This window comes from Astyanax mexicanus, chromosome 10 (assembly GCF_023375975.1).
Source record: "Astyanax mexicanus isolate ESR-SI-001 chromosome 10, AstMex3_surface, whole genome shotgun sequence".
Lineage (NCBI taxonomy): Eukaryota > Metazoa > Chordata > Actinopteri > Characiformes > Acestrorhamphidae > Astyanax > Astyanax mexicanus.
This window is the reverse complement of record NC_064417.1, coordinates 33006143-33033959: the sequence shown is the minus strand read 5'-3', so window position 1 is coordinate 33033959 and position 27817 is coordinate 33006143. Positions and strand designations below refer to the sequence as shown.

At 37.9% G+C, this 27817-nt stretch overlaps 1 protein-coding gene across 1 annotated transcript; it reads right to left on the bottom strand.

The window, feature by feature from the left end:
• Nucleotides 1-810: 810 nt before the first annotated feature.
• elovl6 (ELOVL fatty acid elongase 6) lies at nt 811-27817 on the bottom strand. The gene is made up of 4 exons (XM_007245513.3): nt 27484-27817; nt 9219-9350; nt 8523-8674; nt 811-2468 (listed from the first exon to the last, which is right to left on the bottom strand). Exons 1-4 carry the CDS (start codon nt 27564-27566, stop codon nt 2032-2034), a joined length of 804 nt encoding a protein of 267 aa, XP_007245575.1. The 5' UTR covers nt 27567-27817; the 3' UTR covers nt 811-2031.

Genomic DNA, 27817 nt, shown 5'->3' with positions numbered 1-27817 from the left:
GGACAAGCAGAAAGACAGACAGACAGAAGGATAGACGGACAGAAAGAGAGAAGTCCAGACAGACAGACATACAAATGAACAAATGGACAAAGACTGATAGATAGATAGATAGATAGATAGATAGATAGATAGATGTTTTGTACTCTAACATGCGTATGTTTAAATGAATAAATCGTCCAAACCAGACTGCACAGATGTAAGTACGTGTGTGTGTGTGTGTGTGTTAGCCAGCCAGCTAGCACACACCTAATATGCTAATCGGTGGCTAAAATAGCGCTGTGAATTAATGTCTGTCTGACAAACTGCATTTCCTCCACTGTAAACAGGAAGACAGCTCGCATCACATCCTCATTAAACCCAGCGCGGCGGAGCGTCACAATCTAATCTGAGGCTCGGATTATTAATACTCATTGTGATTTGATGTGTGAGAGGCGGTGTTCACTCACAGTCAATCATCTGCTGCTTAACTCATAGTAATACTTTCATTAAGATCAGAGAGATCAGAAATATAAACACTGATCAACCATAACATTATGACCACCTCCTTGTTTCTACACTCATTATCCATGTTTTTTAAGCTCCACTGAGCATATAGTCCTGTACCTCTGTATATTTTATTATCATTATTATTATTATCCTCCTTTCACTCAGTTTTACCATGCTCAGGACATCACAGGGCTACCACACTATTATTTTAGGCCTAGAGTAGGCCTTAGCAGTACTACGACTTTCCACTTGGGGCGCCATGACCATCAGGTAAAACCCCACTGGTCTTCAGAAAATACTTAAATAAAGGAAACAAACACCACATTAAATTCCAATCAATAACAGCTTTATTACAGTGTATGTAGACATGTTGCATGTTTAAATACGCTCAAACTCAAAGTTCCTTCAAAAAGGGTCCGCTTTAGACCCTTGTCGGCATTGGTCTTTGGAATAGATGATGACGGACGCCGACCTCTAGCCTCAGGAATTAGGCCACACCCCATAGAGGGCAGCGCGGCCAGTGACTCATCGGCTCATAGAGGCTGAGTGAATCATGTTCGGGTAAAGAGCCGTGATGGTTGGATGATCAGCCAGGCCCATATAGTCCTCTCAGCGCTGGGTTATTTTTTTTTTTTTGTCGTATTTTTAGCGAATGTTCGATGGCGTAGAAGTTTCAAGTCTACTAGCTACTTGCTACTCACTATCTTTAACATCTACTGAGATTTTATAATCATTTCTTTCCTAAATGATATGCACATCAAATGGGAAAACTCATCAAACCTGAGAGAATTTGGCGCTGCAATGCTGCTGAATACAAAACACCCAGTGGCTTTTTCTGCTTTTTGTATCTTCGCTGTTGCTTTTTTAGAGCAAATGTTTCACCGGTCGTCCGTCGACATGGCTTTCGTACAAAATTACCTCTGGCGCTAACTTCTAAATCGATAAAAAAATTAAAACGGAACAGTAACGACAACATTAATGCTGACTTCAGATTTAAAGATTCAAAAGACAAACATCGTAGACGTAACCACAAAAACGAAATTTCCATCATCAATCGCTCAATCTATTCGCTCAATCATATCATATCATTCATTCCCTTTGTTTAATTTATGTTTTTTCTACAACGTTCACACTCCCTTAATCTAGGCTAGAATATTTATTAAAATGTATCCCTTCTTTGTATTTATACATTATTTATTGTTTTAAATATAGAGAATAGCATTGGGCACATAAACATCACGTAAAGACACGTTGTTATTTTTTTTCTTCTTCATCAGTTATCATAGTAATAATTCATCAGTGCAGCTCAGTAGAGCCCCCCGGTGGAGGGGAGGTTTATCTTTATGCATTAGTAGTACAGTATGCACAAGCTTAAACCGCGAAACCTCCAGACAGTTTTTTTCCCATTTATTGTTCCCCTCCGATCCTGTAAACACTCCTACATTAAGACTTCTCGTTAAATTATCCTCGCATTGGTGCAATTTTACCTTCTCTCTCGCTCGCCCTCCCTCACACTCTCTCTCACTCACTATCTTTTGGTGCATTTTACTGGCTCTTCTTCATTTCCCTGGCTCCTTTGGTCTTGTTGACGTAGGCCTCGAAGAAGAACTGGCAGAAGAGCACGAAGTAGCTGAGGTACATGAGGGACGACCACACAATGTTCTGGACGTGCGACGGGCACTCCTGGCCCTGCTGCATCCAGGAGTAGACCAGGTAGTTGACCACGCAGCCCATCACCATCTGCGTGATCTGGGTGAGGGTGATGAACATGGCGAACTTGCGGGACACTCTGAACCCTGCCGCTCTCAGGGCGTAGTAGGAGTACATGACGGCGTGCACCAGGTAGTTCATGGTCATAAACCAGCCGCCGCCGGCCACCATGTCTTTATAGGAGTACCAGGAGTACAGCAGCACGGTGATGTGATGATACCAGTGCAGGAAGATCAGCTTCTGCTTACGAAGCACGATGAACAGGGTATCTCCTGAGAGAGAGAGAGAGAGAGAGAGAGAGAGAGAGGGGGAGAGAGAGAGATAGATGTTAGTAAACAAAACTCAAAGCAATGGACAGAATATTTGGGAACCAAAATGATGATTTGTCTGAAAATAATATCATTAAATTGTAGATTTGTACTTGATTTTTTTTTTAAAAGCATGTTTAAAATTTCTTCTCAAATCAAGGATATTAAAAGAGCTTGTCCTGTTTTTGTTGAAGTAACTGTCTCTACTGCCTAACAATGACCAGCAAAGACAAGGTTTTGGACAATTCCCAACTTATCCAACTCAAAATAATTGGAAGAAGATTCATCATTCCAGAGAAGACAGTTCCACTGCTACACTGCTCAATACTGGGGGTTTCATAGAAGAGAAAGTGCAATCTGTGATTTTGGGGGCGATTTGGATTGCCTAACATCTTTCAGCTCGATCGGCTGATCAATAATGATACCCCAGTAATGCCAGCCAAAGCTGGTACAGGTTCCCCTAATTACGGCCACCTCTAAACAAACACTGTAAATTTAATGTGACTAAAAACACAGAAGCACTTTACTTACTAAAATAAACAGATTTCATGAGATACATATGTATAATAATTTTATATAATATGTTTTTGTCTATTTTGACTATATTGTCTATATTGTAGGAACGGTTTTCCGGTTTTCCTCACTGTTTTCCGGAGTCATCTTACTGAATAAAATATCCTTTATTTACTGTTAAATATATTGTTATTTAAATATAATGTTATTTTATAATAACAATAACCTAACAATCCGGCTCATCTCCAGCTGAGATAGACTGTGATTACCTGTTTAGAACTGCATTGTAAAGCTTATATGGAAACAGAAAATTGTTGCTTATCCAGCACTAAAAACAGTCTAAACAAGATCGCCTAATTCTGAGTAATATTGGCTGATTGCAGCGATACCAATACCCCTTTAACCCACACCTGGCATGAGGCATGGAGCCAATAGCTTCATGCTAGGTTATCAGCCTCAAAAAGTTCTAATATATTGGCAATTCACAAACATTTGGACATATAGTGTTTTGTTCAATATGTATATGGAGAAAAAAAAAGACAAAGGATTACATGGGGTGTCCCAAAGCATTACTGTAACACACGCACGCACGCACACACACACACACACAAGCTTTAATCTAGCATCACTCTGCCCGGCAGCACCTCATATTTTAGTTTTACAGCACGTTTTTTTTACGTGGATCTCTGCTTTGGTTTTGTTTGGAGCGGAGCAGATGTTTCCCAGCTCAGCTCAGCACAGCCCAGCACAGCCCCGACGCCTTGGCCGGTTGTGAAGCTTATCTGCAGGAATGTTAGTGTTGGCACACTTTAACCTTTTATAGGTTAGCAAACAGAAGCGCTGCCAGGCTACTGTTTACTCCTGATACACTTTAACAGCCCGACCCATCCCACTCTGTGAGGCAGCAGAATGAAACAGTCCTGCTGAACAGTCTGGGGCGTCACACATCTGGGAGAGCCGCTGGCCGGGATGGTGATAAGATTGGGCACTGCTGGGTCGCTGGGTGTATTTTATACATGTGAGCGATTGGTAATATGTACAGTGCGGTATCGGGTTAATCTTTATTACAGACTTGCGCAATAATACATGAGAGAGAGTGCTGTACTGAGAGATATGGCGCTGAACACTAGGGGTGTGCAATGTATGTTTTTTTTTTTTTTTTTTAATATTTTGATTTTGAGTGTGTGTGTGTGTGTGTGTGTGTGTGTGAGAGAGTGTGTAACAATCGTTCTTCTGCTGCATCCCTGATAGGCCCTGAATATGTGTTATGGTTCACCGGGCAGAACTCAGGCCGTGGAGGATCCAGTGTTTGTTTGAGTGTGTCCCCGTTCTCTGGGGACGAGTTCTCACAAAAGACCCAGAGAGGCAGAAAATACTCCCTGCAGCAATCACACACTCACACACACTCTCTATGAGGTCTCTAACCAAGACAATGTCTGTCCAAAGTTTTAGGACACTCTTCCACTGTGCTTGATATTCACTGTGAGATTTCATTTAAGTAAAAAAACATGTTATTTGATAATCCTTTATAAAACATCTTTATGTTCATAAAAAAAAGCAGGTTTAAACTAGATGATGATCTAACTGTCTTTATCGAACACAAACAAAATGCATCATTTAACTGAATTCAAGCAAAACGTATCTCTCTATGGGACATTCCAGGATTTTGGTACATTTCCGGTCCCACCACTTAAACTTCGAATGTACGTATCCAAAATACCTAAATGACTATTTTTTGCGAAAAATAGTAAACTGTAAAATATGGTGGAAAAATAAGCTCCTTAGATATTATTCAAAAGACCAAATACCTTTGGACCACCTCAAAAAATGGCCGTTTTCTCTTGTCCCACACATTGGGTGACCAACTCCTTTAGCAAATTTAACAATTAAAATAAGCTCTAAATAAATTCCTTCCTCTTGTATTTTGTTGATATGCATCTCCTTTACTTATGAAAACAACTTCTTTGGTCTACATTGTATTGCATGTTACAGTTTTTATGCTATTAATTAGTGTCCCACAACATGCGCGCAACCCTGTTACCATAAGGAATTTTACCTGGCAAAGAACGAGTTAAAAATATTTGTCTACTGGCACAAAGGAAGTTTTACATCACAAGGACATTTTCTGCCCGCGTGGCAAGACCAAGAGTAAGTGCTCTAACAATTTTCAAGTTTTTTTTTTTTCCCAAATATGTTTGTCCAAGTTGTGTGTGTCACTCAGTGAACGCAACCCTGTTACTCATATTGTAAGACTAATAATGAGTAGAGTCAAATTTTTCTTTATATACTTATATAACCATGTTTGCCCTTGATCTTGTATACATAGCAAAATTTTACAGTTAGCATCTGTTCCTGGGGTAAACCACAACTTAGCCTAGATTTGTAACTCTGTTACACGCAACCCTGTTACTGTAAGTTACCAAATATGTTGCATAATCTAATTAAAAAAACTGCTTTGATACCGGAGCTTGACGAATCAAACTTTTTGATAGTCTATTACCTGTATTTAATAAATATATGACTAAAAATGATCAAATTGAAGATCAAATTTTTAGAAGTGACCACCCCTGAAATGTACCAAAATCCTGGAATGTCCCCTGTACATAATATTTCTCTCTTACATTTTTTGTAAATATTATATAGTATCTTTGCATGGAACACTATACAAATTAAACTTGAATATAAATTAGAGTAGTCAGTGTACAGCTTGTATAGCAGTATATATTTACTGTTCTCTGAAAATAACACACATTAGGGGTGAAACGATTACTCGAGTAAATCGAGTAACTCGATTCACAAACTTCGATTCGATTTGGTAACTTCGATTTGGCTGAAAACTAAATGCATAATTTCTTCATCTAAGAGTACATTTGGCCGGTGAGACAAAAACTGTATGAACACTGTTGTTCATAAAAGGAAGTGTGTCTCTTATTTATTGGATAAAATATTAATTACCACTAGTGTCTAATGTGCCCCAGTGCGATAGGTTTCAATCTTAGTGTTCATAAATGCACGGCCATGAACTTATTATTAGAGTTATTAGTCTTAGTGATGTAATTAGACCCAAGTAGTCCAACATATAAATAAAGAAAAAACCCACATTTGTAATACTTCTGTTTCACAATTATTCCACAGGTCCTGATATATTTTGGAGAAGTGGCTTGGTGGTAAAAGAATGCAGCACACTGATCCAACAGAACTGACAACGTCTCTGCTGTTCAGAAGCTAAGATGCACAACACAAAGACGATGTTTATGCCTTTTTTTATTGATTAATACCCTATATTTGATACTTACAAGAAATCCTAATGTGAAAGTAATGTAATTACTAATATTTTTTTTATTGTGGTATTTATTTATTTATTGTGTTTTATTTATTTGTATTTGCAATTTGGAAATGTATGTTGTGAATTAAAAAATATAACTTATCTAAAAAAGGAAACCAATTGGTCATTCATTACTAAGTAAAATGCCTTTTTAATTGCTCTTTAACAAAAAAAAATGTTTTATCCGATTACTCGATTAATCGAATCGATTTTTCAGTAGAGTACCCGATTACAAAAATAATCGATAGCTGCAGCCCTAACACACATACAGCAGTTTTCCACAACTGGTTCTGCTCGGAACAGACCTCGTCATGGTTAACTAAAGATGTTCAGTCCATGTGTTCAGCATCATACCTAGACGCATGAGTACTCTCAGAATTGCTGTGGCGGTTGGAGAGGTGGGAGGTCAGCCTGCAGTGCTCAGGCCATACATACAACACACAATGCACCAGCTTGGTCTGCAAGGCCATTGTCCCAGAAGAAAGCCTCTTCTGAAGCTGATGCACAAGAAAGCCATCCAAGTGCATGGATTACTGGAACCATGTCCTGTGGTTTGATGAGACCAAGATAAACTTTTTTTGTTTGGCTCAGGTGGTGACCAGCATGTGTAGCAGCACCCTGGTGATGAGTATCAAGACAGCTGTAAAGCATGATTGTAGTAGCATAATGGTCTGGGGGACATGGACATGTTCACTGTTGTGTACCCACTTGTGTTTTTTTTTGTACAACCAAGGATAGCGAGTTCACAATCGGTCCTGGGTGTAGACTTATTTATTTGGGCCAAGAGTGAAAACGCCCTGAAACCTTTCAAACCCTAGATGCTTTAAACACCTGAGAGGTTTGAGTGCTGATGTCAGCCTCACATTAAACTCAACTATGTGCAGGGTAAACCTCAGTGTTTACTTAAAGGAAGTTTAAAGCGGTACACTGGTGTTGGGTTTATGCTGATGAGTTGAAGATCCGGTTTATTCAAAGACACGCTCTTGAAAATTCACTAAAGCAGCAGCAGCAGGAGGCCAACACTCACAAACCTCCAATCAAACTGGATTTGGGTGAAGGGTGGAGCATTCCTTTTAAATTAGTCAGAATAAAATGTACTACAGTAAAAGGTACAGACACAGTTAATGTCCAAAACAAATGACAACAGTGCCCTTAAGGTATAATATAAAAGGTACAGGCTGTCATTACAGTTGGATGCTGTGCTATAACAGTGACTGTATGTCATAAGGAACTGGGCTATGCTACTAGAAATTAATCTAAATCAGTGACGTAGGTGGGAAACATGAAGTCACTAAACAAGAACATTATACGATGTTTAAGATGTTTGTCCACCTAATAAAATATTAATAACAAAAACAATATTTAAAAAATCATATACATTTTACCGTGTTGCTATGTAGTGCATATGAGTAGTTCATTAAATATTAAATTACATTTTACTAAAACTAAAAAACACAGTGTTCTTGTCATAATATGGAATAGAACATTACTCAAATAGGGCTGTTCACTTAATACCAACTCTACCTCTTCACAACTTTACAACTGATGCTCTCAAACACATTTTTAAAGGGAAAGAAATTTAAGTAATTAAATTAAATTCTTGACAAATTCAGCACAGCTCCTAACTGAACGTCTTATAATCCGGTGTGCCTTATTTATGAATTTTACCAGTCAGGTTGTAAGGAACAGTAAATCCACTCCACTGAAGTTTTAGTTTAGTTCTCCAGCACCGGGGTTGGAGTAGCATTAGCCGTAGCCGCTAACCATGATAGGTGCTAGCTCTTTTGCCATTCAGAGGTGAGTATATCTGCCTGTAGCCTGCTTGTTCACTGTGTTAAAACAAGCTACATGGGACGAACCGCTAGCTGATAGCCCCCTGGCTTACCAGAACACTGAGGGTTCCTCAGTGTAGCGCTGTCGGGTGGCATTAGCCGCTAATCGCAGCTAGCCTTAGTGAAAATCTGCAAATCTAAGCTTACTGTAAATAAACGGAAGCTCTTTATTCACCCATATAAACAGTTTTCAGGAGAGACATCTGTGTAGAAGAACATCCAATGCTTGTTTGACTTTAAAAGAAAATGTTTTGTTTACTTAACCTAGCTTAACGTAAGACAAGACTAAAGGCTATTATCTTATTAAAGGGTTGAAAAAAGGAAAGTGTAGAACATGGAATGCCTCACCGAGCTCGGGTGCTTTACTCAGCACGAAGGCGTATGCCCAGAACTTGCTGACCGGTCCATTGTAGAAACTCTGATCGCATACTGATTGCTTCAGGCCTTTGGTCATCAGGATGTACATCATATAGCTCCCAGTTCGCATGGCACCAAATATACTGCAGCAAAACAGCAGAAAGAAGAAACAGGTGAGTCATAGGAGGGGGTGAAATGTGTGTAAAATCTAAATAAAAAAATCTAAATTATTATACCCAACAATATCATCTTCAGAATCAAAATCCCCCTAGGTTTCCCCTATAGTATAATTATAGTATAGTATAATTTGCACCTTAAGCCACCCCTAAAGGACCTGCTTTACACATGCATTTCTGGACAAGCTAAGAGATACAGAAGAATCTCTGAAAAGAGAGAGAAGCATGTGTACTTAAGTGGTTAAGTAATATTACAGGATTTTACACTAGTATGACTGGGTTACGCAGTGTTATACAGTTCTGGAGAGTGTTGTCCAGCACCGTATCACCAGAGTAACATAGTGCAGTTATCAGTGTCACGAGACTTCAGATAAAGACACTATTCTCCCCTCTATTACACAGTCAGTGACAACAAACCTGATTCTGAAGCTGATATTTTAGGCAGGAAAGCTTCATAATTCAGCTTTAAGTTTATTCATCTTCCTCATATGCAGGAGATGCAGATATTTACCTGAAGACGGCAAGGGTTAATGACCATAACACTAAAGGTTTCCTCAGCTCAAACTTCTCCCTCTGCTTCATCAAATGACGCCCACCGAGTATACAGGCAGCGTAGAGCGCCGAGAACAGAAACGACTTCTTCCTGCAGAGACAGAGAGAGAGAGAGAAAAAGCGAGAGAGAGAAAAAGAAAGAGAGAGAGAGGTTCTTAAATAGTCACAATCAATGATATATTGTTCTAGAAAGAAGTGCATTCAAAAAAAAAAAGAAAAAGCTTGATTTGTTTGTATGAAATACTGTCCCAAATATTACTATGATAAACAATATTATTGACATCTTTTTAAAGAATTTTCTATAATTTTAGCCAGTTTTATATATCATGGCAGTGCCAGATATAATGATAAAACATTATATAATATAAACATTATAATATAAACACACTCTTTAAAAAAACAATAAACTGTTAATTATTAACAAACTTCTGACTTTGGAACTGGAATATGAATTCTATCAAATCAAGCACTTGGGTTATGGTGATTAACAATACCATTAACAAAAAATGTCTTATTTGCCTCCTTCTTTAGCTGCTCTGGCTCTATATTGTGGTCTCTACTGTGAAAAAAAGTATGTTTCTATACATTTCGTAACTCATCCTGCAACTTTTACCAGCAGAATATCATCAATAAACAACAGTAACCTAGTTTCACTGACAGCTGTACCCATGCAGTAACACTGCCACCACCATGTTTGACAGATGATGTCATTTAAGGTAATTTAAATTCACAGACACAAAATGCAAGCATATCATGGCACTGTGCTAATATTTATACTGAACAAAACAGAACTGTAAACAAAATAAGAACAGTTTCAAAAATCCCAAAATAAGAATAAGCTACAAAACCACAAATTACTGCATATTAATGCAAAATTAATAGGAATTCTAAAAGCGTTTATTTAGTTTAAAGTAAATTATGAAAGTGTCACCTTGTTGTGTCTCAGTTTACCGCTATTTTCTGGGCCAGAGGCTTTTATTTGCTATTAATACGGCCTATTTGTCTTTGCCGTCAACCCGGAGACATATGGAGCTGTTTTCTGCTGACTATAATTCACACTATAGTGCTGAGTCCAGAACTCATTACAGTGTGGGTGTGCAAGGAAGGGAGGACAAACGATGACAGCAACTAACGCTAAATGTTACTGATCTTGAAAATTTCAAATACATCATAGAATTTGATGCAATATAATGTTTACCCCATTCTGCTATATTACACAAAAGGGGATTTCTTATATACCCCTCATACACAGTAGATTAGAATAAGAGATACTAGTCCAAAACACCTGAATAAATCCTCATATACACTAGAATAGGAAGTATTAGTCCATAAACACCCTCAATAACCACTCATATACACTGTAAGTGTATAGGAGGAGATATTGGTGCATAAACAAACTGTTTTCAATGTGATTCTTTTTCTGATGTTCCTTAATTGAATATTTTTTTTTCTGCTTTGTAAACATAATTAAGTCTGTGTAATCATACCCTGTACAACACACAGCTTGTTACAGTGGATTATCTAGAGTATTTTAGGAGGAGGAAATGCCAGTGTTGGCGTAGTCAATGTTTACTTACAGCCTCTATAAAAAGAACACCGGACAGAAGCAACGGACTAAGCTCACCTTTTAGAAACTAGATTACCTCAACTAACATTTAGGCTAGTACTGAAGTTAACTTAAAGCTAAAACTGTGTTTATGTAATAAATACACCCATCATCAAAAACAATCGTTGCACCCAGAAGGAACAGGAATGAAACTTGGAGGGTACCCGTACCAGACTGTAATGAAATGACCCAGAATGGCAGTGGGTCATCTTCAGTGATGAAAGCAATTAAATCAAACACGACATGTTGCAATGCTTTGATTCTTTAACAAAAAAGTAGTTACACAGCACTGTCTCTGTGTTGTGTAAGTGACAGGCTGCTGCTGCCTGAGAAGCACAAAGGGGAGTGAGAGGGGGAGGCAGGAGTAAACACAAGGTAATCACATAGCCTACGTACCAATGGTTGGGCACATGCTTGTAAACGCAGGTGTTGAAAGCTGTGCACCTCAGTCCAGCACAGTTTTGCGCAGATATTTCCAGTTACAACTGAATTCATGCTTTTAATCCCAGAAAAAACGCTCTTATTTACCTTTTAAAAAGCCATTTAAATGCCTGATTAAAAGGGCTGATTACTGTTGTTTAGCTGTTTTCCTCAGGTTTTGAGTGCTCAGCACTGACAGCTCTCAATCTGTCCAGCTGCGAGACACAGGTAAGGGCGGGGCTGGTGATGTCATGGGCCCTGTATTGTTTAACATCGCGATATATATATTGTTGAAAACAGAACATTTGTAATGTAAAATATTTTCAATATCGTGCAGTCCTAATTGAAAATGTGTGGGATGCTATTGAACGTGCTATCAACACTCCACCGCTACAATCTGCAGGAACTCTGTGAGATGATTGGATCTGTATTCCATTAGGAACCTCTATAACTTCATGCTGAGTTGCTGTGTTGCAGAGTTACAGGTGCTACACACAACATATGTATGTGTAGTTCAATAAAAATTGCTTATATCAGTTTAAATTTATAATCATTTATTGTTCCTGGTAACTTTTATTTTTCTTCTGAAAAGCATTATAATCCCACACTTCCTTCTGGGTGCAGCTATTTTTATTACAACAAAACCTTTACTTTCATTTCACTAAGCATGAAAGAGACAGCGAGAAGCATTAAAACAACTGGGAGACTGTATCTGATGGAACAAAGCAGTTTAAGCAGAACGATGGCGTAATCAGCGAACTCTTGGCATCGGCATGTTTCTCTCATTCGCTGCCAAGCCTAAGCAGACGTGTGTCCTGACAGGCCTGCATCCAGAAGGAATTATGGGACAGCAGAGTGGGACACCCCTCCCTGCCAAATGTCCTGTTCAGTTCTGGACTTGCCACTTTGTTCTCTTTCCAAGAACCACGGCGAGTTAGGTGGAGAAGAAGAACCCCTGGGGCATCTTTTGTTCTGAGGCTACAGCGAAAACTATATGATGAGAGAGACGATGGCTCATGAAAACCATCAATAATTTTGAAGTTTGACCCACTTAAATCAATATTACTCCATAAACGACTTTAACTCATACACTAGAATAGGACATTTTAGACTATAAACACACCAATAAACACCCCTATACAGTAGAATAGGGAAAATTAGTCAATAAAGCTTCAAAAAACACTCTTAGGGCATATTAGTCCTTAAATACCTTCATTAAAAAATCATATACACTAGAAAAGGACATATTAGTCCATAAACACCTCAATAAACACGGAAATACACTGGACTAGTAGATAATAGTCAATAATCATCCTCAATAAACACTCCTATACAATAGAATAGGAGATATTATTCCACAAACACCCTTAATAAACACTCCTATACACTAGAATAGTAGATGTTAGTCCAGAAACACCCTCTATAAACACATAAATACACTGAACTCGTACATAATAGTCAATAATCATCCTCATTAAACTCAACAATACACTAGACTGGGAGATATTAGTCCATAAACACCTCAATAAACACCGCTATATACTAGAATAGGAAATATTACTTCATAAATAATATAAACAATATGAAGCACATTCTAGATCCTTTAAATTCTGAAATAAATCCAATATTGATCATGCATTAGAATTGTAACTGTCACACAGTCTTGTGAAACAGATGCTGATGTGGATGTTTACTGTACAGTTTTTTTGGACCCTGGTTCTGTTATGCTGGCAGTTGGTCTTGATCCTTGGACCCCGATGGCCTGTTGGACATCATGAGGTTTTCAGGGGCACAGATGGTGAAGGCACGCCGGACACCGCGCTATATCTGCGCCCACTCATTTCAGATCAGAACACTGACCTCACTCTGCTTTCAGACACTGAGGCTATTCTCTACCAATGACCTCCTTTGTCCTTGACGTGTCACAGCATTGTGCTTTGTTAAAATGGCAGACGTCTGCAGAAACATTAATGAGTAGATGCTGCACCACCTACAAACATTCTGGTTCTGGTCGGGGAGCTGGATCAGTACTGGATTCCATTGGGAACTACAGGTTTAGAGCCTGAATCTCAGTGATGTCACAGCCAATGTATAAAAAAAAAGTTAATACCAGCTGACGTATCATGGGCAATATTTTTGCTATTATCCATACAACAGGAAATATTGTAATGCCAAAAGACATGGGACAGCAGTATGTAAAACGGAAAATGAAGTGATATATTATTAAACCATATTATTTCTATTAATAGCTGAAATGTGTTCCTTAGAAGTAAAGAAACATACCAGTTCTGCTTAAATTTGTAGAAACATTTCCTAACCTTTGGGGGTTGGGGGGGGGGGTGCTTTTACTTTCATTTCTGCCTCTGCAAAGCCCTCTCAAGCTCAACTGTGCTATAGGCAGGGATGTTGTGTCTGTGTACTTTTGGTTTTACATGATAAAAAAAATCCCACATGAGGATTATAGATATATTTGTATTTGTTTTGTTGTTTACAATATTTACTGTTAATTAATTGTCCAGTTTATATGCATGTAATACATAATCTGCATTTCACTTTCGTGTTCGACTTTTGTTGCTACATTTTTTATTTTGTTAAATAAATATTGTTATATTATTAAAAAACAGGGTCTTGGTTACTGTTTGTGTTTAACGAATTAGACAAACGTTTATAGATTTGTTTTCTATTAAATTTATTTATTATCATTTAAAGTTATTTAATTTAACTTGTTATATTTATACTGCATAAAACTGTAATATTTAGGTTGTAATAGCAAGTTTTGATTGCCAAGAACTGCAAAAATACTCTAAAACATTGTGATATTATTTTAGGGTCATATTAGTCAAATACAAAAGAAAAAAAAAAACTACTTCAGTGTAGAGAAATCAAAATACGATTTCTGTAACTGTGAGCGCTGCAGAGCTCTGTACCCTTGACTGAAGTGTGAAAGCGGAGGTGTTGTCTCTGTTCTGCAGCCATTCCCCAGAGAGCGCCCCTGTGGGTGGAGTTCACACGATGCTGTGGAGGGCGAATGAGGGTCAGCGAGGCCCTCTGACCGCCTTCAGGGCTTGCGGGCTCCGTATCAGTCAGAGGGAATTCTCATCAGTTCTGTTCGGCTCGGATCTCCATAAAGAAGAGCAGGAGGTTCAGCATGTGGGAGGATTCAGCAGTACGCTGCACTGACCCACCATATTTACATTACATTTACATCACATTTTCATACCCCATACCATCGGTCTAAATACACAGCTAGCACACTAGCATGCATCCATACAGACTTATACAGACGGAAGCCTCTTCTATCTACACTGAGCAGCCATAACATTAAAACCTATGGTTGCTGTTAAAGGGCGTGCACATGCACATAACAGACAGCGAGTGAAGAGTCATAATTGAAGCTGATGTGAAGTTAAAGCAGTGAAAATGACATGCATAAGAAGTTTACTCTTCCGTTAATGATGTCAAAAAACAAACAGCGATTTAGGTTTAATTTTAACACCCAGCACTAATAAATTAAATACGCTCTGTATCAGATTACTTAGTATACTACTACTCTTTCACAAACTGGCTGCTTTCCAGCTGAAAGATATAAGCTTTACAAGGCTATGATAGTAATGTTAGCTGAGCTAACTTAGCTTTAGCCTGGCAGCATTTGTCTAAGTAGATTTTACTTGCAACTTTATAAGCACTACTGAGGTAAATTTAGGACTGGAATAGCACTGCTCAAGTAAATACATGACTGGAATAGCAATGCTCAAGCTTTGCTGGTACGTGTGCTGGGCTATTAAAAAGGTTAAGTGTTCCATACATATTTTAATTTTTTTAAAAAGGAGAAACAAAATACAATTTCTATTTATTTAATTTAGTGGGTGGAAAATGTGTCAGAATAAATGAAAACCTTAGAAAAACTGTGTTTGGAACATTAGGCATTCGGCTAAAGGCTTCATTTTGTTTGGTTTCAGCCAAAGTTCGGTTTATCAATAAAAAGGCCTATATCGTCTCTTAATTAAATCAGTAATACTGATTTGATTAACAATGCAAATCAGGTGAGCGTGCTTATCGCCTGATACATGGACAATTACAACTGGTTTTATTGCTTAGTGTGTACGCAGGGTAAGACTGACATGACTTGATCGTCTGAAGGTCATCCTGATACCAAAGACATCTTCAGAGGTCAAGGGAAGTTCAGATGAAGTTCAGGTGGAGTTTAGATGGAGTTCATGTAGAGTTCATGTCTTGGTGTGTCAAAGCTGATTACACTTACTATATAAGCAATAACTGTTAAAAATTAACAGATTTGGGATTCATTCCAGAATTTCTCATATCACCAAGGTTGGGATGTAGTAATGAGAATAGTTGTAAAGTTCTGATAAAGTAAATTGAACACATAATCAGCTTGTAAATGATGAGCCCATCAAGTTTCCATCCACGTCTTCTGGTGTCTGTTTATATACCGGCTGTTTATCAAACCTGCAGCAGACGGAGATTAATGACGTGTCTACCTGCGACGGAGAACGTCTGGATGAAGCCGCTCTAAACTCCAACTGCATCCTAAGTAACCAAGAGCACAAACAAAGGCAACAAAAACCTGCAGCCTAATTGCAGTTTGAGACTGGCAATGTTAGCAGAATCTGCTGCGGTGGATCCGAACAGCCGTCGGCTTTTACTGAGCGCAGCACAACCCGTTGAAAACTGCAGAACGGCCCAGAATGCTCGGGGTAAAAAAGCAGCAATCAGCACAGATTTCTTGCCAGCCTGCAACCTGGGCAGCTGGATGCTCTAACGTGCACTCCGGTGTTTTTGCCGTCTCTGAAAGCGAACGGCCTGAAAATCTCTATATTGTCTTACAGAGCATGACGTTATGGATCATCACGCCATCATCGACCTTCAGATACCCCACTGTTTTCTGGGGATTTCAACACTTAACAGGGAGCGTTAGAGTTGGCTGATATGGCTCTAAAATAATCTCATTTTTTGCACTAACAATATTCCTGGTGATTGGACAAAATGCTGAAAAAAATAAATGTTATTAGTTTTGAGAATACACTACTGCAGCAAATGTTTTTTTTTTATATACAGCCATGGAAAAAAAAAGAGACCACTTAAAGTTTCTTTGATTTTACCAAATTGAAAACCTCTGGAATATAATCAAGAGGAAGATGGATGATCACAAGTCATCAAACCAAGCTGAACTGCTTGAATTTTTTCACCAGGAGTGGCATAATGTTATCTAAAAGCAGTGTGTAAGACTGATGGAGGAGAACATGCCAAGATGCATGAAAACTGTGATTAAAAACCAGGGTTATTCCCCCAAACATTGATTTCTGAACTCTTAAACTCTTATGAATATGGCCTTGTTTTTTTGCATTATTTGAGGTCTGAAAGCTCTGCATCTTTTTTGTTATTTCAGCCATTTCTCATTTTCTGCAAATAATGCTCTAAATAATATTTTTATTTGGAATTTGGGAGAAATGTTGTTTGTAGTTCATAGAATAAAACAACAACGTTCATTTTACCTAAACTTAGCAAAACTGATTCAGCAACTGATTCAGAATCTGAAGTGGTCTCTTAATTTTTTTCAAAGCTGTATAAGTATTAACCAGCCTTTTGTCAAGTCAGGGGGAGGGTCTTAGAGAATTGGGTGCGCCTTTAGGATGTTTTAATAAAAAAATATATACATTTATATACATTACATATGATATTATATTAAAATGATACGATATAGCACGATAGCTATATTTTGTACTAACCCTAAACATTTTTTACAACCAATAATGTAAAATCTACCACATTACGAAAGCTTTACATTAAAAAGCTAAACATACACAAAATAGACGAAAGAATTATGTCGAAATTAGTGTAAATTAGTGTAAATGATACAATATGGCACACACTTAGGCATGGCCCTGAAAGCTGAGATCTACGGGAATATTATTCTGGTGTTTTGGGAGATGGAGTGCACACGCAGGGTCGGAGCTGAGAAAGATGATGGGATGGTTTATGATGAGAGATGTAAATGGCGTGTCCCGAGGTGCCGGCTGTTCTACACGGCTTTATTTCTACACTCATCAAACTGAGCCTCTGAACTAGGAGAGAGCCTGAAGGAAACAAGATGAATGCTCCTTTGGATGTCATACAGGGTTTCGGTTAAACCTTACAGCAATCTGGGAGCAGCTGCAAACATAATCATGCTAAAATAACACATCAGTTAATCAATCTCGTATTGATAAAAAAATACAAAAAATATTTGAAGAATACACTGCTAGAACAAAAATAAATTCATTTTACTATTGCATACGATATGATATGGGAGTCCCCTAACTGAGATACAAAAAACATACAATAATTATATTACATTTGAAACAGAAGTCAATGATCCAGAATGTTATGATACTAATAATGCACTCCAAATATCTCCATGTATCCTGGATTAAAGTAAATAAATGATACTGGACAGATATAATCTATTTCTAGTATATATATATATATATATATATATATATATATATATATATATATATATAATGGGAAATGAGAATAGTCTGAATTTTTTTGGAGTGGGTGATATGACACACAATATTTCAGGGTATAATATCGATATTTAAAAAAGTTGGCGATATTATTGCATACAAAACGATATGGCACCCCCCCCAATGTAATATTAAAAGTGACAATATTACCGACAACATTTCTTTTGTAATTTATGCTAAAAGAACACTAAATAGTTATAATGTAACTAGATTATGTGCATCAAAAACTGAATAAAAGAAAAGCACTGTACTATGCATGAGTATCTGAGAGTTTATGAAAAGCAGGTTTTTAAGAATAAGCCCCTGTTGATGTTATGTCTGCATGCTGAAACATTGAAATAAATAGTGTAAAAATGTTTTTTAAATATCTTAATTTTTTTACTATATATTTTTATAATTACAAAAATGATCTTTTTTGGTTCCTACCCACCCCTGGTTTCTGCACTATCCTCCTGAGGTAGGCATGAACTGTTGGCTGTTAAAGAGTTAATTGCAGCAATTAGCAAGGTATTACAGTCATTCCTTTACCATTCAGTCAGAGCCAGTGGCCACACCGCCGCGCCCACAGGGCGAGTTCTTAGAAGATATAGGGAGCTGACCTGTTATGTAACTCTGGCAGTGAGAGTATGTGTGTGTGTGTGTGTGTATGTGTGTGTGTGTGTTTGCCTCAGTCCACAGCTATGGCTTCAGTTATTAAGCAGCTCTGCCAGTGCAGAAAACTGCTGCTGGACGTCTCTCTGTCTCCGAGCCGCCCGGTCTGAACGGATCTGGCCGGGCGATCCGCCTGCTTCACTGTGCCGTCAAGACCTGGCCGTTCCAGAAACTTTGGGCCGGTGCTGATGGCTGAGGACAGGATATAAATACGCCCAGATTAGAGAGAATGACCTCCAGCCACCCATCTGAGACTAATTCTCTTTTACCAGCCCGGAGCCTGGCCGGGCACACGGGCACACACTGCGTCCAGCACTGACCATCAGTCATGACAAAGTGAAGAACTCACAGATCACTGAGCGTCTGTATGACCGTGTGGTGATGTAACGGGCAGTGAGCTGTATTTATACCCAGGGTTTCCCTGCTGTCTGGATTACCGCGTTAAGGAGGATATAGTTTCAGCATCTTAAAGTGGCTTAAAGTGAGGGCAGTATTAATAGGTAGTTTCTGCCTTTTAGCTCCTGGATATGGACAAAAGTATTGGGATACCTCCTTAACCATTGCTTCTTTTGAAATCAGGGGTATTAAAAAAAAAAAAAAAAAAAAAGTGTTAATCCTGCTTTTGTTGCATCATGTTAGAAAAGTAAGTTGAGATTAGATTTGGAAAAAAAAAATCAGAAAGCCGTAAAAATATATATAGATTTTTTTTTCATTTTTCCTGAAATTCTTTACAAAAAAAAAAAAAAAAGGAAAAATGGATGAAAAGATTTTTTTTTATATATATATCTGAAAAGGAACCCAATTTAATAATACAATCTTTATGCCTAATTCTCTATTTCCAAGTTTAGCATCAAACAGTCAGAACATTTACATGATAAATGTTATACTGACCCAGAATGCTGAGTGGGGCACTGTGGAGCTCTGAGGAATCATTTAGATACCCATATACACTGTTTTAAATTAAAAGCCCTCTGCAGATTATTATACTTGCTATTTAATTCTGAAGTGATTGTAAGGTCTAAAAATGTTTTTATCGGAAATACTGGTGTTAAAAATACCTTTTTCCTGTTTGCTAAAGTAATGATTTACAGGAGCAAGCAGACTCTCTCTCACCCAGCCTGGAGGTAATAACGGTCAGTTCAGTAATGCAGAATACACTGAGACACAGAGTCCAACCCAATACTGCTCAGCACAGCAGCCGTGTTAAAACCTGCATAAAACTGATCTGTATCTTTAACCTGAAACTGTTGACTGCACCATAAGACAAGACACCTAGTATCTGATGCATGCTTTTTTAGTTTACAATGGGCCATACTAGACTAACGGTGCCAACAAACAATGAACATTCTCATCTCCATGATCTACATAACATATCTTTCAGCCTGTGACTGTGGATGCCACGGCTCTCTGTGATTAGATCTCAACAGTTCAGTACAGCAGAAATAAACTAAGATAAAGATGATGAAATCTTTGGTACGCAAAGTTTTTTCATAATTTTAAAAAGAAATGAAAGTAAATCTTTGGAAAAAAAAATTGGATTATATATTGTTGCAGAATTTATTGTCACCCTACATGCTAGCACTGTGATGCTTGGTATATCAGTGTTGTTTACAATAAAAAATAAAAAAATATTACTAAATCTACTGCTCGTAAAAGGTTAAAATGTTAAAATAATTTTAAAATAATTTATTTTTAAATAAATAATTTAACCTCTAACATTTTTTTCAAATGTAATGTACCTGTAAAGGCTTTGGACCAAACATGGACATTTCCATAGGATGACTCAATTATTGTGGTATATGCTTAAAAAATTCAGTATTATTATGAAGTTTTTTTTTGTTATTTCACCAAATTATTTTAACTAAATTAGGTAAAAAAACAAAAAAAAACAAATAAATAAATAAATAAAATTTAGTATTGTTACTTCCCTAGACATCACTCAATTCTGATAAGCTATTCTGATGTATGACACAGACACACACGTCTAACATGTCTGACCTCATGTTAAACCATGCTATCATCAGAGTCTCGGGTTATATAAACATGAATCACTCCTTTTTCCAACTAAGCCATCTTCTTCTCCTCCTCTGTTATCTGATAACTGGCGCAGATCGATACAGTGAGTGTCTTAATATCCTGCTCGTCAAACTGGCGGCCTGTGGAAAACCGAGACGAGTACAACAACCTTCAAAAGGTTGTGAAACAGCATTCTAGAGAAAAGACACAACCGCCACCTCATCCTTCTCAATCTGCTGACAGAACTGGGTCTGGGAACTGCCCTGAAACCAATACCCCCACCTGATGCAGCACACGGGGGTGTCCCAGGAGGACCTGCAGGAAGACCTGCAAGACAGCGAGGGTGGGAAAAACTGCAGATTTCACTTTAACTGAATGTCATGCTTGTTGACTTGGCATTAATTTCCCCTAACAAAGCATCCTTACAACCTTTAACAGCATCCATCTATCTGTATTACTGCCATACCTCTATTGCTAATGTTTCTGGACTGTACATACTGTACATGCAGCTCTTAAATATAGTTTTACTGGTGTAAAGACCAACCTTACACCCCATACCCATTTCTCTGCCCAAATATCTGCAGACAGACACTGTGTACTCTTCTGCACCACATGAAATTAAACCTGTTAGCTGAGGTTAGCCTGATTTAGCTTCTAAACTAATACTAGCCTACTGAATTAAGTCTGCTTTCAAACACAGTGTTTCTACGTGCAGCGCAGATTTATACATAATAAACAGAGTTTATGCGCGCGCATGGACACAGTGTTTGTTCACAGCTGTGGTAATTAGCATTATCTGGCTAAAATATCAGTTTAAACTGTGCTTGTTTTATCAGCAGTTTAGCTCAAATAAATGGCTTATATTTAATAGCTGGATCCGATCGAGACCGGATCACGTTCTCACCACAAACGAACCGCTCCAGAGTTCGTTTGGTACCGGACCGAGACCACCTCCTCTAGCTGGTCCCTAAGGGCGTTTCCACACCAGCACTATTTGGTTCGGTTAAAACGAACTCTGGTCCGTTTGTAACTTTAGTGCGGTTCGATTGAGCAGGTGTGAAAACAGTAATCGCACTCGGGTGCAGATCCCGGATGAATTAAACCTGTTAGCTATTCTTATCCTGTGGTAAGGTTAGCCTGAATAGACATTTTAAGCAACATGGAAACAGTTAGCCTGTCTTAGCTTAAAATAATTGTAAATCAATGTTAGCATGTGGAAACTAAGGCTAGCCTGTGTTAATCAGAATTAAACCCAGCATCTACAGTCTGCGTTAGCCTGAATGAAACTTGCTAACTAATGCTTTAGCCAGTCATGCAACGACCAATGCTTCAATAACTGCCACTCCGTACACATAGTGTAGACTGCAGTAGGTGATAAAAAAAGGATATCTTTCCAAAACTATGACTAATTACAAATGTGTTACCTTTAACAGGGTATGAATGCTTCGCTTTGCTATACTAATATCAATATGTCAGTGGGATTTAAATGGGCTTAACATGACAATAATATTGTTTATCACAATAATTTCTGGGACAATATATCGTCCATAAACGTGGATTTATTCTGGAATCCAGAGTTTGACATGTTCTGGCTGTTTTAAAGGAACGAGGGGGATCTACTCAATATAAGGCAAGTGGTTTTAATGTTATGGCTGAACATATGCATGTTATGATCAGCTTCTGGAGGTGTACGTGACTAATGTATATTAAGAAATATGTAAACAATTTTACTGTTCTGAAAACAGCGGCTGCTTAAAATGTGTGTCGTCATGTACAGAATCCCAACAGGTAAGACCAGATATGGAGGATGCTCCAGGCTACTGCTGCTACAGCCTTTTTCTGAGGGCTGCTAACATAACAGGTCAAGAAACATTCACAGTCTCAGCTCAGAACTGGGCTGGCAGGTGTGTACTGTAGTGTAAACATACAGCCAGGTATCAGGTAATAAGTAAATTTAAAGGTACTCCAAGTATCAGTGCTGTAGTTGGGTGTACCGTCACCGGTGCCATTACTAGCATAGCTTTCATTCTCTTACAGTGGTGTAATAAACAAACCTGTAGGGTTTGTTTCCTGCCAATTATTACACAATGAGTAGCTTTTGAAGAGTGTGGAGCAAGAAAGAGACTTGTTTAGGTGAAACATAGAAAGGTTCTAGAAATGTTACGTTTTATGTCGCAACATTTTTAAATATATATATATATATATATACATAAATATATATATATATATATATTTTTTTTTAAATCAATATACATTTTCAGGACTGTCTAGTCTGTTATAGGGCTGGACAATTCTGATTAGAATTTAAATGACAATATTTCCAAACATGCACATATCAGAAATAGATTATTATTACCGTATATTTGGATTCAAATTATTAATAAAGTTCTAATGGGTTGGTTTCATGGACAGGGATTAAACAGTGTACTATACAGAACTATGAATGAAGATTCTCCATTGAAAGAGATACATAACCTTGGACCAAACTTAAACTCTGTTTGGGAAACCATGCCAAAAACTTTATATAAAATATGTAAAATAAACCAACTTAATAAGCTTAAATTAATATAAAATAACATTTGCCACACCTAAGCAGATAGAATACACGCTTGAAACTAAGTATTTACCTTGTTTTTTTGAGTATTTTAAACTGAAAACACAATAAATTACATATTTTCCGCAATAAAAAGATAACTTGACTCTAGCATGAGGTAGAAATATTAGAATAGATCACCAAAACCATTATGAGAAAGAATAGTTTTTTTTTTTGTGTAAACTCTGACATATACTGTAACAGTTGGCACGGGTGGTCAGTGTCTAGGATTTGGGGAATTGGTGAAGAGGTGGGGTGGTAATGCTCTTGTAGCTGATTTCAATAAGATCCTCACAGCAATGTTCCATAATGTTGTACAGAGTATTCTCTGGAAATAAGAGACAGTTACTCCTATACTCTTGATTTCAGAATAAACAATGCATGAATACATGTTGCAGGTACTATATTAATATTATGATATAAAATGAATAGTATTATGTAGAGTATAGGGATGCACATTTTTTGTCTGTGATATATATTGTGATATTTAAAAATACAGGAATTTTCACCAGATTTTAACAGACGTCATTTACCCAAAGCATCTTGATATTAATTGTGTACTCCATATAAACATAACTGAAGTAAAATAAATTATATTTGCCTGATATAATCTGTCTCTTGTAACTGTGTCAAGGGAAGTAAGAAGCGTTAATTATCCTTTTAACCTGATGTGTTTAATTTTCCTTACACTACATTGTGCAGCTTGCGATGTAACTATTGCACAGACCCACCTGATGATTTGCAATGATGATATTAAAAATAATATATTGTGCAGCCCTTATAGAGCATATCAGTATTTTCAGCCTCCACTCACTGAATACAAGCAGTAGGTGGAAACACAGATACTCATTCATTAGTTTGTTCATTCATTGTTCATTGACAAAGGCACACCCTTTCTGCTCCACATTCTGAACTGTATTTACCCCACTATTTAAGAAATCACTGTCACTGAGTGTGTGTGTTTGTGTTGGACACATGCTGTTGCGGTTTTATGGCCTGACTGTGTAATAAATCTCTTGTTTCACTTGTGTACTGAGTGATTGCAGACGTGTTGCACTTGGCCATTCCTGGCTGATGGATGTTCACTTTGGCTATGTTTAAACTGATTGTATATTTGTTAGTTTAGACTGATTTTAATCAGATTTGTTTCTCAAATCAGATCTAATGAGATGATAGTCTGCACTAGCGGAGGGACAATATATTGATATTATGACATATAATATTGTTTTGATATGTGTTGTCAAATATAAATATTTTTATTGAGACATATGCACACTAAGATCTGTGAGACCTGCCACCCAATTTGAGTTACTAAAGTTACTGCTTCATCGCTCCATGTGGCGGCACTAATACAATGAATAGGGTAAACTTGTGGTGAAGAATGTTGGTTGTGGAATTCTGTGAATAAATCCATAATACCTGGTATTTGCTTATTTATGAGCATTTCATCCTGTTTAGTAACACAGATGCCATGAAGTATCTTAGAGAATTGTCTTGTGATATATCGAGTATCACAGTATTGTGATGTCATTGTTATCATGGACCAGATATCATAATAAGATTATATCATGAAATGCCATGTGATTCACACCCCTAGTCTGCATATATATTTTTGCCCCTCACAATGAGAAAAACAAGAAAATCTTTATTCACTTTTGTTATCATTTTTTTATTTTTAAATGTTTATTTCTTGTAGATAGATAGATAGATTGAAAAATGTACTATATCTTATAAGATATAAATCAAATGAAAAAATACTGTAAACTCAGATAAGTATCGATACAAAAAATGTTAGTAGAATCCAACACACTTTTGTTACATGATGATATTTTTCTGATTGTGAGAGACAGAAAAAAATAGAAAATCAAAAATGAGAAAATACAAATTGGCTACACTAAATGGGAATAGATTATTTTTTTTTACAACAAATGTAACACCCATTGTTCTATGTTTATCAGTACATTTAATTGATAATCGTTACAGCAACCAGTTAAACCCACCATATCTGATAGTATACTACATGTTATTGTTTGTAAATGACTCAAAGCTTCCCTACTGTAAGCTCCTGAATGTGGCCAGCTGTGATGGGTTTCACCCTTAAGCTGCCGGCAGCCACGCTAAGTCGTGATTGGCCAGAAGTCTGTCAGCAGACATCAGATGACTCCTCTGATTGGTCAGTAGCCAACGACTTCACTGACTGAATCTAGCAGAAATTACAACAGCGTGAAATGTGGCCCAAAAAAAGACACACACACACCTCTATATAACCTCCATATAAACCTCTCTCTTGTGTGAGTACACACGCATAAGTGACACACCCATGAGAAAGAAGCAGGCATGCCTGGAAGGGCACAGCTCTACTAGACTGGGCTGATTAAACTGTAATTTGTAGTAATTTTAGTGTATATATTTTTACATATCAGGCCAGATTAGCTTTTAAATTGATTAAAATTAACCTAATTTGTTGACTAAAGCTAAATTAATCAACGAAATTGAGGCTGTTTTTCGTATTCGTTCTTTAATTTTCCGAATTATCCGTTCCACCTTAAATTCAGCATCAGTTCCATTCAGGCGCCAGAATTTTACCGGCGGCGCTTGAATGTAACTGCCGCCCCATTTAAGGTGGAACGGATATTTCGAACCAAGCTGAAGTTTCTCTCTCTGAATGAGCCTTTGAAGCAAACTAGTCCACCTTTTTACGTAGTGGGCTCGTGCTTGAACGAATTAACGACCTACTGCTCAACAATCTACTACAAATGACACCTACAAACGTTTAATTTCACATAAATGTACGTCATGAATCCAGCACTGCTTTCACATATACCTAGCTAGCTACCGTTAACGCTGCCATACTTTCAGATGCTGCCTCCAATAACAACATGTGGGACAGCAAAGAGGACAAAACGTCCTATGCATCCAGAGCATGACATCAATGACTAAATAACAAATGTAGCAAAATATGATGCCCAAAATGATGCCCTATGGATGCACATACACATAGGATACACAAACTTTGGAAGCTAGGGTCTTACGACAACATGCACTGTTGGCTTCATTCATCCAACCAACTTTCATTTTGGTCCAACCCTCACTGACTCCACCTAAATGCTTGAAATTATTGGGTTAACTAACCTAGCTACATTTAGATTGCTTGATCTGCATCTAGGTGTGTAGGTACCCCATATCTTGTCTTTGGGACCTTCTATCCACCCTGACAATGCATCAACATATACCTAGCTGACATACTTTCAGATACTTGCGTGTATCACTGCAAATCCTATCCAAGTGATACACACAGACATCTCTGATCTCTGACTCACAGTTAGCTAGAGCCTAAGGCTAACATGAATGCCACTAAATAGCATAGCTAATCCACTTGGCATCATCTAACCCTTCTTGGTCACAGGTCCAACTTTAAACGCACCCTTACCTGAATGAGTTTAACTTGTTTGTTAAATTAGGGTTAGTTGATCTATATCTAGCTATAGATAATCTTTTTTGTTGGCTCTTTCATTCACCCTGTCACTGCTTCTTCACCTACCTACCATACATTCAGATGCATTCCACTGATACCTAAAAACACTTGATGCCATCTCTGATCTTTAGTAACTGGCAGCTACAGAACTATGGCAGCATACATTCTTCTATCTAGGCTCTTCCATTCACTCTGGCATTGCTTTCACAGCTACACATCCAACCAAACTTTCAGATGCATCATCACCTCAATAGCTGGATAACAAATGCTGCAAACATAGCCTATGATGCTTCCATCTCTTGTTTATCTCTATGTAGGCCCCTCCATCCACCCTGACACTGCTTCTATATCTTCACAGCCTACCATACTTTCAAATGTATTACCTAAATATGTTAGCTAGCTAACAAATGCAGCAAAAACAGCCTATAATGAATGTTGCCATCTCTGATCTCTAACCACTGGCAGCTAGAGTTCTAGGTTAACATGTATTCCACTTTATTATTATTATTATTATTATATTAATAAAGCTATGTCATTGGGCACCATCCAACCATCCTACAACTAGCTTGGTGCAACCCTAAGTGACCCCCAAATGAATGCTATCTAATAGCTATATGGGCACCCTATAGCTTGTCTTTCCAAGAACCATCAACCAACAAATACAGCAAAATAGTCTGTAAAGCAGCCATCTCTGATCTTTAATCACTGGTAGCTACCTAGAGCCCGAAGGCAGCATGCATCACAGCAAATATTACATCTTAATAAATAAGCCAGGACAGTCAGTGGGCACCATCCACCCAGCCCTCACTAACCCCACCTGAATTATTTTAATTACAGCTTGAAATTAATATTATAAAGGGACGCTACAGTCTAGCCTTTCTTTGAACGACCCCCACCTCTATCTAGCCTCTTCCATCCACCCTTTATCCCTCTTACCAGTTCTCCTGCATCCATCGGATGGCCTCGTCCTCATTGAACTGCCTCTCGAACTCATACTCCTGCAGAGCCAGAACAGACATGATGATCCACAGCAGCAGCAGCAGCAGGGGGTTTAGGCCTTTCTTCACCAGCAATGATGAGAGTAAAAATACTAGCGGAGCAGCAACAGCGTGGACGGGTTTGTTTCAGGGCTCGTGGTGAGTAAATGTCTGTATATATGAGTGTATGTGTGTGTATGAAAGTGAGTGTATCTCTATAGCTCAGCTGCAGCACAGACAGTGCATCTCCCTCGCTGGCTCGCGCTGTTCTCGAATGTCAGCTCGTCCGCCCT

What these genes read in the sequence shown, in the direction of transcription:
- elovl6 (XM_007245513.3), bottom strand. Translation starts at nt 27,566, where the DNA reads ATGTCTGTTCTGGCTCTGCAGGAGTATGAGTTCGAGAGGCAGTTCAAT. An exon ending in CGATGGATGCAGGAGAACTG is followed by an intron (nt 9,351 to 27,483) that starts GTAAGAGGGATA and finishes CTGTCTCTGCAG; the next exon opens with GAAGAAGTCGTTTCTGTTCT. An exon ending in TTAACCCTTGCCGTCTTCAG is followed by an intron (nt 8,675 to 9,218) that starts GTAAATATCTGC and finishes GTTTTGCTGCAG; the next exon opens with TATATTTGGTGCCATGCGAA.